Source organism: Thalia democratica, chromosome 1 (genome assembly GCF_965202585.1).
Source record: "Thalia democratica chromosome 1, ktThaDemo2.hap1.1, whole genome shotgun sequence".
NCBI classification, from domain to species: Eukaryota; Metazoa; Chordata; class Thaliacea; order Salpida; family Salpidae; genus Thalia; species Thalia democratica.
In genome coordinates this window covers 51,435,566-51,447,720 of record NC_139165.1, presented here as the reverse complement: position 1 = coordinate 51,447,720, position 12,155 = coordinate 51,435,566, and the positions used below count along the sequence as shown (strand labels likewise).

At 27.4% G+C, this 12,155-nt stretch overlaps 1 protein-coding gene across 1 annotated transcript; it reads right to left on the bottom strand.

Annotated features, from left to right (window-relative positions):
* Positions 1 to 273: 273 nt before the first annotated feature.
* LOC145848245 (membrane-bound transcription factor site-1 protease-like) lies at positions 274 to 11,340 on the bottom strand. Its single transcript, XM_082953849.1, has 15 exons — positions 10,962 to 11,340; positions 9,746 to 9,922; positions 9,315 to 9,578; positions 8,959 to 9,142; positions 8,673 to 8,853; positions 5,694 to 5,907; positions 4,634 to 4,852; positions 3,851 to 4,115; positions 3,524 to 3,645; positions 3,236 to 3,374; positions 2,565 to 2,794; positions 2,233 to 2,334; positions 2,043 to 2,162; positions 1,557 to 1,697; positions 274 to 1,135 (listed from the first exon to the last, which is right to left on the bottom strand). Exons 1-15 carry the CDS (start codon positions 11,286 to 11,288, stop codon positions 677 to 679), a joined length of 3,144 nt encoding a protein of 1,047 aa, XP_082809975.1. The 5' UTR covers positions 11,289 to 11,340; the 3' UTR covers positions 274 to 676.
* Positions 11,341 to 12,155: the final 815 nt, after the last annotated feature.

Here is a 12,155-nt window from a genome sequence, read left to right as displayed (position 1 = left end):
AAAAAACTAAACTAAAAATTTCTTACTATAATTATTACATACTTTAAAAGTTTTGTTATAAAACGAAAACAACGCAATGCTTATAAATTCTTAAAAAAAAGTAACAGTAAAGTTTTAAAATATTAAAAAGCTTAATTCTTCTATTAACTGCAATAATAATTTAAAACTTTTTATGTAAAAACATTTATGAATAAAGTACTCGAGAACAAAAAAAAACGTAATATAAATAAACCACAAATACTTTAATGATTGATACAAAAATAGATGATACTGCAATTTTCATTATGTAATAATATATATTAATTGTAAACAATAATCATGTAACTATTAAAGCTATCCATAAGTTTTATCAGTATAGTATAAATAAGCTTTAAAAACTTACACAGCTACTAAGCATAATAAACTAAAATATAAGCACTACTTTCATAATATTATTGATTTAGAATGTCATTAAACAAAAACTATTTTTTATATTTTACCGAATTCATTTGTAACGAAAGAAGTTAATTCTATCATAAAATTTATATTTCAATCCTTTTCAAAATTGTATCGTTTAAAATAACCTTTCATTTAAAAATTTACTCTACAGACAGATTTGTTAGTATTCAGCCACAGATCACTAGCCGGCAGTATGTAAGGTCGAACAGTTTGCACCAAAAATCAAATGAAATTTGTGTCACCTCTGAGTGGTGCTCACTGGCGAGTATTGATACTGATTTGCTTCCGCGTCCGACGACAGCTGCAGGAGCAAATCGATGCTTTCCTGATCGCTGTTCGACCTCCAGTTGAAACGCTTCCACCAGCTGAAGCAGCAGCGGATGACGATGCGGGGAGCGAGAGTTCTGCGGCGGCGCGTCAGCATGCACTTCTTCAGCAAGTAGTAGAAAACAATGCATGCCACGATCATCACGACCACCTTGCTCCACATCACAGTCGACTCCTCGTCCCCTCCTCCGATGAAATTCTCGTCGATCTCGGGGAGAGCCGCCACGACCTTGTTGGTGTCCAGGGACAGTGGCTGGCGCGCGAGCACTGCCACTGTCTCGTTTTTGACCTGCGGCTTGACCCAGGTGAGGTGCTGGCAAACGGGAATTTCCCTTTTGACGAGCTGAGTCGCGGTCTGCGATCTGAGGACCTGCAATTAATTGTTAGCACTAAAAAAAAAACTTTTACATGTTATAGGTCTTAATTTATCTATAAATAATTTATATAGCCAAATAGATGTACTAATAACTTTATAACTTTTTCAAACTAAGTTTAGATATGTATTATTATCATCATAATAGCAACTAAAATAAACATTTAAATTAGTGTTCAAACAAGATAGAAACTGTAAGATTACATGCAAACATAAACTTTTGTTTAGTAAAAAATACTTTTCGACTGTTGAATGCCTTGTTCATACACACAAAGTTTAAAGTTTACTTAGTTTATAAACGGTTTAAAATTTTTATAATACTTTCAATAAATATATATTCGTAATATAGCAACATTTTAAGTATACTAAACTAATAAGCTTTTTTTACTCGCATTAAATAAAGTAAAAGTAAACTTACTTTTGAATAATTTTCTAAATGGTTATCAGGCATTCTGTGAGGTTTGTTTTTAGCATTCCATTTGTAAGTACCAGATACATCTGCCTGGCCTAATAAGTCTACGACAGAAACTTCATCTTTGAACTTGTAGGGATACAGTCCCTGTTTAATAACAACGTAAAATTATTTAAAAATAAAATAATGTTTGCTTCTCTGTAATTTTTAAAGCTTACATTAAGTTTAGTTTTTAGTACTTTTAAAAAATATGTAAGATTATATGAACTCGTTATATCTTTAATTAACCATTAAAAATCAAATTTAACGGTGTGAAAACATAATTGAAAAAATTATTCTATTATGTATGTACAATCAAGAGCTTTTGAGAACGTTCAAATCTTATTGTGAAACTTTTAAGAGTGAGAACTACAATAAAACCAGCAGATTTTAAATCAATTTTTGGTAGGTTTACCATTGTAAAATAAAAAATACAACTAATAAAAGACTTACCATAGAAGTATACTCTAGCATCTGGTTGAACATCCAAAAGCAGTCTTTTTTATTATGTGCATCATCAATACAGTTCGAATCTCCGTATACCGCTATGCGACCTGAACGATATCCCTCTAGCTAAAATTAAGTTTAGTTGCTGAAATTTTTGCTTGTTCTTTAACTACAAAAATATTAAATAAAAATTAACCTGATGAAGACCAAGTATAACGACGTCCTCTTTATAATCACTTTTTTCGTCAACGATTTCCATACCTTCATTGCGTAGTTTTTGTTTAACAATCAAGGAACGCTGTTAATTAAATTTATTGTTTATACTTTAATTTCACATTGTTAAAATAGCTTATGCCCGGAAAACAACCATCCATAAAACGAACTAAAACGAACTAATACCAACTACAAATTATTTACAGCCTTACACTTTATCAACTTAACTTAGATAATAATTATACTTGTTACATTAAATTGGAACCATAAAACTATAACAAAAATTTACTGAAGAATACGTATGCATCAACAAACTTTTGGAAATTGGGATATACTTGTTCCGCTTGCGTAATACATGTTTTTTCCAGCCAAACTGAAGCTGCCCTTGTACACTTGTCCGCCCAGAGAAACGCCGAAGTGCCTCAGAAGGTCGTTGAGGGCGGGCACGTTCGACCCGCCCGTTTGAGGGTGCCACCAGGACTGAGTGTTTTCGTCGAAAAATTTAATTTTTGCCATCACAGTTGAGTTGTACCAGTCGGCAAAAACTAAAAAATAATTATTAGTTAACTAACAGGCTGTTGATCTTTTAGTGGTGTATATAAAAATTTTCTCAACTAAAGCTCACAAACTGTTACTAAAACAAGTAGCACACAACTAAAGTCAACTTTGTTGAGTATAACAGCTAAACATTTTTTTATGTTACTACAATTTACAAAACTATTTCAAGTTGTTCCTGTTAAAGGACTGCTTTCTTACATACTAAATCAAAATCAAACTTACCTTTCTAAACAAGGTTTCTTTTTAAAAACTTTTCTATTAGGTGGAAATAACTGCTGAGGGGCAAAATTGTAAAATGTTAATGAAATAGTAAGTGGGAGTGATTAAATTTTAAATTTTTGCCAAAGAGCGATTCTGAATATTAGTTTGAAATTTTTTTTTCGCATTAAATAAACACATTATAGTCTATTTATTTTGTTAAAACAAACCAATCAAGCTGAGTTTCTTTTCTAGAACATCATTTTTCAGCTTTAATATTTCTTCATCGAAAAACTCCTCTTCAGGATCAACTATTATCAACGTGGAGTAATCATCTGCATCGAAACAAGTAAAAGGCTGTCCTAAAACCTATCATATTAACTACTCTCAACATACTAATCTATAAATAGTTTAAGCACTAACAATCGGAACCTTAATAAAAAAAAGTTATTAATTATCAAACCAGGTTTCACGTGAAATATAATGAAATTAATTAAAAATAAAACTCATAATCAAACTTCTATGTAGTACCCTTGCTGTCTCAAGTACTGGTATAAACCTCTGAAATTTGTGTGTATATGATCTGCATTCCAGTCAAGCAAATCATTTTTTGTTGATAAATCATCACGCGGGAAATATCCTATAAAAATTTCAAGCTGAAAATATTTTCACAACTTTTAAAACTATACGTATGTATATTTGTATTTGGTTTTATAGTAAAATTTGATTGTTGTGTACAACTTAAGAAACTGAACATAAAAAAATTTTGTTGTAGAAACTATTTCCTTTTAATTATTAAAAGCACTCTAGCATCTTTTTTAAACAAAAACTAAACACAATCTTACCTTTTGGATAGCGCAGATTGTGAAACTGATCCCACAAAACCCTTTTATCTCTTGGAGGTGTTGGGATGATTTGGACATTCATGGGCAGTCTTAAAACAGACTTGTGAAAAGTTTTTGTACCATTAACCGTAGCAGCAGACTGTAGTTCTATGCTAACGTGGCCGCGAACAAACCCGTCCCAATTAGCAGCAGATTTCGAAACAGACATATGGATGGACATGTAACCACTCCATGGATACAAAACGGGAGAATTCGAAACAGAAATCTGTTAAGTTCAAAATTTAGTCTTTTTTTTTAAACTGACATTTTAATATATATGCCAAATTTGCATAAACAAGTTTATTAAAAAAAAAATGTAAAAGATGTAAAAACTTTTGCTTTTCAAAAAAGTAAAACGTAGTTAAAAAGACTCAGAAGTAAAACCTGGGCTACATAAACGCTATGAATATTAGTAAAAGAACAGTAAAATGTGCGCCAATGAATACAAGTAAAAAATAAATATATCTTTTTTGCTAAACTGTTTGAAATTTAATATTCTACAATTGATTGTTAAAATTAATATTTAAGTTCAATAACTTTTTTACCTTAATATCTTATAAGATACTAAAAAAAATATTATAGTTATTAAAATAAATGTATTTATAATATAATGCATTAGAAAGCCATGTTTAAGAAATTTTTTTAAAAGACAAACTAAAGGTTTTCGCACTAAGTTACCCAAGTAAACATTATACTTTAAAAAGTAATAACTTTTCACGTTCTAAGCTTAAAAAATCAACTAACATCAAGAAATTCTTTATGTTTAGCATTATGGGGATTCCATGTTGGTTTTCCGACAACTTTTCCAGTCACCCCCATGCCATTAATCAAGGTTATATTGGCTATTATGGGCATGCCCCCGTAATAGAGGGGCTGGCTGCAATAAGGCCACATGTATGGACAATCGGTCCAATCCAACTCACTTGGAAACAAACTTGCCTGCGGCTTGTAAGAGTGCATGACCTGTGCAAACAACATTTTTTCCACAAGCAAATTCGTAATTTGTATGTGTAAGTTAATAAGATAAAACCATTGTTGTTTAAATAAGTTTGCACTTGATCACTCAGGTCAAATTCGGTTCCAAAACAAACTTAAAACAAAATTTTAATTTAAATATACCCAACAAAAAATAACAGATCAATTTGGGCTTTATTTCCGCTATAATTGTGTACGTGTATACAATTAGAGTACTATTATAAAAAATTCTACATAAAATTACGAACAACTTTGCAGGTATGTTGTTAAATGCTTAATTTTACTGATACTGTTTTACTACGATTCTTATTTATGTATGCTTAATCTTTATTCCGTTAAAATTTTACATTTAGATCACACTCACAGTTTCTTTTTTAATTATAAGTTAATAACTTCTAATACACACAACTTTTACGTCAGGGTCTTTTAAAGGGGGCGAATTTGCCCGCTTAATTTGGGAAGTAGTGTTTTAAATAAACAACTAAAACTTTGTAGGCAGTTTATTCAACGTTATTCCTTAATGATACTAACCAATTTCGGTTCTAACTAATGTTTAAGTCTAATTAAAGCTTTCAATTACAATAGCCTAGAAAAATTAAGTAAAAACAATACAGAAACTAGATAATAAAAAAAAAATTCTACTTTGATGCAAAAACTTTTACTAGCTTACAGTAACAAAAAACAAGTTTTGACATTAAATTTGAGTGAAAACAATGTTTGATTTGAACTTAAAACTTTTATTGAAAATAAAACCTAAAAATAAACTTTCCATGGTCGTTGATATATTTTTTGTAACAAGTCAGATTTAGTTTTTAAAAAAATCATTAACCTGGTATGCATTAACAAGATTGACGCTTCCCCTTCCCTGCTCGAACATGTTAGCACCGACAACTTGATCGGCTGAGTCCATCAGCACTTGCTTGACGGAAGCAGGGTTCATAATTTTCCTGTCCTGCTGATTAAGTGAGCTGAGCAATAAGGCGATCACCCCTGTCACCACCGGTGCTGCAACGCTTGTTCCTGATAATGTTCTGCATTCACCTCTGTACAATACAAACTGTTTACATGTATTATTAAATAGATGAAAAAAAAAGTTTCACTTTCAGTACTTATATTTATGCTGCATTAAATTTCAATTCTGAAAAAAAATATTTAGCTTGATAGTAGTCAATATTGTTTTAAAATATCTAAAATTGATAGAATGGGGTTTTAAAAAACAATATTTTGACTGATAAACATGATATGAAATAACTATCAGAATGAAATCATCTACAATTTTTAATTTTATTCAACCAAAAAAACAAATGTAATAAATAAACAGTGAGGCTTAAAAATCCTGACAATTATGAGTGATTTAATTATTTGCTAGTATAATAAGTAATATAATATATTTATAAGTGTAAGTTTTTTAGTGTTTATTTTCATAACCATATCTATGTTGATAGTAAGCTATATCTCTGTATCAAAACATATAACCGAATTGTTTTTAGCCTGAACTGAAGTGAAGGTACTACATTTAAAAAAAAATATAAGTGTTAGTTTAGCTCGAACAAACATAATAAGTCAAATGATTAATAACAGTATGTTTTATTTAAGAAAGTTGTGAGTAAAAAATCTAAAACAATGTAACAAAATAATTTGAGGTTGTATTTTAAAAAGTATAATAAACATTTATAAGTTTTTCTGCATCTCTGGTTGCTGTAAAATATTACTTATGTAGTCTAAAACTTAAATATGTATATTTTTTAATAGTATAAAAAAGAATTCAACTTATAGTTTAGATTATGTATTATAATATATTTATGTTCTTAAAAACTAAACTAACAAAGTATTCTACTACACTGCTAACTTTTAATTATATAACTCTTTTAGTTGTTTCTTTGTAAAGAAAAGAACTCAGCTAAAGTTATATTTTTAAGTTAAAAAGTTTTTTTTTTTCAAAACTTTCGACAACATTTACAAAGAAAAAAAGCATTGTATCAGATTTTTAAAATAAAAACTACTATATCTAAAAGTTAATTGATACTTTTTTATTTGGTAAAAACAGACCTTAAATTTTTATACAGAGCTAATACTAATTTAAAAAAAATTCCAGGACCCCAATGTTCAAAATAAATTCAAAAATAAAACAACTCATTAAAGTTTAAGTATTGAAAAGAAGAACGCTAAGTTATTGTAAATCAGTCAACCAAAATGCTTCAAGGTTCCAATTAAGTAAAATATATGCCAATAAGATGCTGGTTTAAAATTAACTTTTGGGTATTTCATTAAAGACTTTTGTAATTTGCTGTTGAAATGTGAAAATAATTATATTAAACATATTTTAATTACTACTTATAAAATGACTAATACTAGTGATCTAATTGTGTTTGAAAGTTTGCTTAAAGTTAATGCTTTATCAGGTAATTTTTTATTTAAAAATAGTTTTTTATTATTTAACTATAAGATTAATTGTAGATGACTTGCTAATACACTTGATTTATGATACTCTCAGACTTATTTGAACTCGAAATCTGGCTAGATTACGCTTGATTTAGTAGCTGTCTTTACAGATCTTGGGAGTAAGTATTGATATTAAGAATCAAATTTACATTTAAATAACTAAGTATGAAATATAACTAAGTTTATTAATTTCAGTTAACTGTTGATAAATATCTATGATTGCAAGAAACTTTGCTTAACAAAATAGGCTGCGGAAATGAGAAGCAGGAAAAATATCAATATTTTCAAACATTCAGAATTAAGCTATCAATCAGCTAAATATTTCATATTACAACCTATATATGATGTGATAACCAGAAATAACTTCTTTATCCTAACACGTTGTAAATGTTTAATAAAAAACATAAAAGGTTTTGAAACCAAAAAAAAAATCTTGTTTTACTTAAAAAACAAAAACAAATTTTATAAGGTTTTTTTGACTATTTATAAACGTTCAAATTCATGATCTTTATGGATGTAATTAAAAAATGATTGTATTGCATTAAACATACGTAGCAATAAAAATTATACAGTATTGTAAAATAAAATAAAACTGCTTAAATGCTAAAAATATAGAAATTTTCTAGGGCTAGTTATTTATTTTCTCATAAAAAATAACTTAACAAAAAACAACAACTTTTTTTTTTTATAGAAAATACTTATTAAAAATATTAGGTATAAATAACTTTTTAAAGGATTTACAAAAATTCATGTAATTTCTTGAGAAATAGTCAATTTTCGTAAACAAATAATTATTCATTAATAATGTTCTTGGACTTACAAAAGTACGTATATCTACTACTAAACTTTTATTTATCGAACTTCAAATGTTTAGTCAGTATTACCTTATCAGTATTTTAATTTTAACTTCTTGAATTGTTAAAAAAAAATTAGAGTCTAGAACTCCCATTAAAAAAACAGTAAATGATGTTTTTTTATAGAATACAAATAAAACCCCAAATGTAATTGTAAAAATTTTAAAGATTTTATTTCAGTAAAAAGATTAGTAAAAAAAAGTTAATAAATTCTTATTTCAAGTTTAAAGCTAACTCTAGTCCACTATAGTCTTTTTTATGCTAAACCTTTTTTTAATAAAATAATTTGTGTACAATTTTATCAGTGAATTTATTTTTTAATTGTTTAATTTTCTTAATTTTTGCACAGTTATAGTTATCAGCGGTTTAATGTAGTAAAATCGTTTTATTTAACTTGACTTTGAGGCCACAAAAAAAAAATTTAAACTTATTATCAAAATACATACTAAATACCTGGTTTTAAAATAAATAACTAATGTACACATTTTATTTTTCAGTAGTAAATTGTTTACCTAGTTCCCGATCCCCAAACATTTGACACGTAGGTAACAATGTCTGGTTTAACCCTGCCGTAACCCAACGGTAACTCCCAGGTTGTCATCCCTCTCGATGAAAATTGAGCAATAGAGTTCAAAGATTCCATCCCTCCCACACCAATTACATCCATTTGATCGGCTGGATTATTGAGTGTTCCTAATTGTTGTAAAACAAGTATAAAAAAAAAAAAAAAAGACATAATGCTGTTTTAATGAAAAAATTGTACTAGTTTTAATGGTTTTTTTATAAACAAACAATAACCGTAAAGTGGACCATCATTTCCAATAGCTGAAACCATAATAATGTTGTTAGCAGACAGCTCTAAAACTTTGTCTACAAAAGGTTTATCCAAAAAATCAGATCCACCAATACTCAAGTTTAAGATATCTACTTTTTGTTGTATAGCATAATTGAATGCATCTAAAAACCATGATGTATATGAAACCTAAAATTTAAAGTTATTTCAATAAAACTAAATACAGCAAAAAATATTTCACCATGAAGTTAAAAATAAAAAAATTCAAGGTTCAAAAAATAAATATGACTCTTATTTTAAACTTAACCACCATCAAAATAAAGCTTAAAACTTTTATATTTGATAATCAACGCTAACTTACTTGACTGTTTGTGAAAACTCTACAAATAAACAGTTTAGCTTCAGGAGCAAGGCCTGGACAGGTTGGACTGGAACCACCAATCACACTGGCAACAAATGTACCATGACCAACACTATCATCTGCAATTTTCTCCCCTGTCCAATCTGTCCTCTGAACAACATTTTTGAAATGAGGATGCAAGCTGGACAATCCAGTATCAAATACTGCTATTTTAACACCCTTCCCTTTGTAACCTGCTGCCCATAGTCTACCAGCTGATAGTTTCTAATTATAAATAATGACATTTTATAAGTATAAAAACCTAAAATTTTAACTGCATCAAAAAAAACAGTACATAAAACTAAAAATATAATATGTAAAACTTAAAATAAGAAGACTTTAAGATACAAAAAAAGAAGATATAAAAAAATAAAATTTAATTAGTAACTAACTTCAGGTATTGAAACTCTCTTTGGAATAACTCTAAATAAGGAACGCAACAAAGGATGAACAATTTTATTTTCTGTATAACTATCATTAGAATTTATAAGAACATGGTTTAACTTTCTCAAGACTTTTTTATGGTGAGTAATGCTAGTAATTCTAGAATCAGTCAAGATACCTTTCAGCTAAAATTGAAGAAAAATATTTAAAACTATTTTACAATTAATCGTATTTAAATTTTATGTTTTGACAAAATATTACTAGATTAATAAATAAATATGCCCTTTAAATAAATAATAATTAAAACATAAAAGAAGCATTTAAATATACTTCTTCAAAGTACAGTCACATCTTGCAAATCTAAGCACTTTAGTTAGGATTTTAAAATTCTCAAAAAATACAAAAAATAATAATTTGAAGATCTCAAGGATTATAAATTTGGTGCAAAATCAACAAAATTTCTCCAAAAACTACAACATATAAATTCCATCGAAGGTATGAATTTTTTGAGGAAAATTCTAGTATGTTTATGAAGCTATATAACTTTAATATTGATCCTAACGAGTTTTAATTAACGCATTCAATAATAAAAATAATTCTTTGTTAACTAAATTGTTTTTATAATTTGTTTATGTAATATTAATTTTTTTTAAGCGCCAAACTCTTTACTATGTGTTACTTAACATAAAGTAAAATATTTCATCTTAATTTAAATACGTAAATAATATGTTACATTGTTTTATTATTTAGAGTAAGCATGTAAGCTTAGCAAAAGACTAAAAAAAAATATTACCTTTTTCGAATAACATACACAATTGATTTAGGTATTTTTAAAATAAAGCAAGTTGTCACCTTAGACTGCAAACAAAAAGCAAAACAGAAAAATACGTCAAAAGCAATTTACAGTTGTACAAAATAGTATTTGTTAATAAAATAAGAGAAAACAGACAATATAGTAGGTATATTTGCTACCTCTCTTTTAATTATGTTATCTCGTTTAGTTAAGCATTTTTGCTGTAGACACATGAGTAGATTCGCAAGATGTGAATGTACTGTAAAAACAATTGTATTTATAAAGAAACAAGACCATTTTATTAAAAAAACTAATAATATTATAATTATTATGTTGGTATTTTAAACATTTTATTTTACAAAAATATTAAACATATATATATATATATATATATATATTAAGTTTTAGTAAAAGTTAAAGAATCAAACTACCTTTTTTAAAGAAAAGTCATTCACTTTAATAACATCAAAGTCACTTTTTTTATTAACAAAAAAATTGTTATGAGGAATTATAGACCATTTAACATCAATCAACCTATGGGACTCAAAAAGTGACAACACAATTCTATGTCTTTTCTTTTTTGAATAGTAATCATCAAACTTGATTATATACTCATTTTTAATTGCTTCTGAAGTAAATTCTTCTTTTGTTTCCAAATTTTGTTCATTACTAACACTATATGCTTTACTTTGCTGAGTAGAGCTGCAAAGTAAACAATACAAAAGAATTATACTTGCAAGCTTGTGATACCAAATCATTGAAAATTTTATGCAGATAGTTGTAAGTCTGGTTCATACAGCATTACTTTTTAAAAACCTGAAAACAAAATTAATACAATTAAAACAGAAAATTATAATTCTGAAGTACAAATTAGCTATTTGGTATTGTAACATAGAACTTAGATCCTCTTAACATCTTAGATTACTTAAATTCAATTTAATAAATATAATAAATCTCTTAGCTAAGTCTAATATGCTAACAATAAATATTAAAACAACATGTTAAAAATTGTGGCATATGCCTGTCATGTGCCAGCTCTGACCTTATTTACTGGTCTGTTGAATTTGAGATGTTTGATTTGCAAATCTCTTAGTTGATGTAGAGTACTTTGACTGAAAGTTGAACACATTAGATTAACACTTGTTTGTTCAATTCATTCACAAAACTTAAAACATTCAAACAGATAAAACTAAGTAACTAAAAATTCAAGGACAAGACTTAGCTGAAACTCCTTTAGGTATTTTATTCTTATTTTGATCTAGTGTACTAAGGAGTTTTTTAAACCAGTTAAATTTAGATTCACAAGCTTACTTAGAATAATTGTGTTAAATTAGTTTTAGATTATGCTATATTAAATAATAATAATTGCTTGTTTTACAACTAGACTACTTTATATAGAAACTAAATTAAATAAAAATTTCAAACATCAATTGGATAGATTTAATTTTTATATAAGGATTTATATTATAGAAACACATTTTTTTCTACACAAACACTGTACTTAAAATATCTCATACTTTTTAAGCCATAATACTTATCTATTATAAATATACTATCTATTTCTAAAACAAATACTAAAGACTGAAATTAAAAAAAAAATCATTATAATTACAAATTTAACTGCT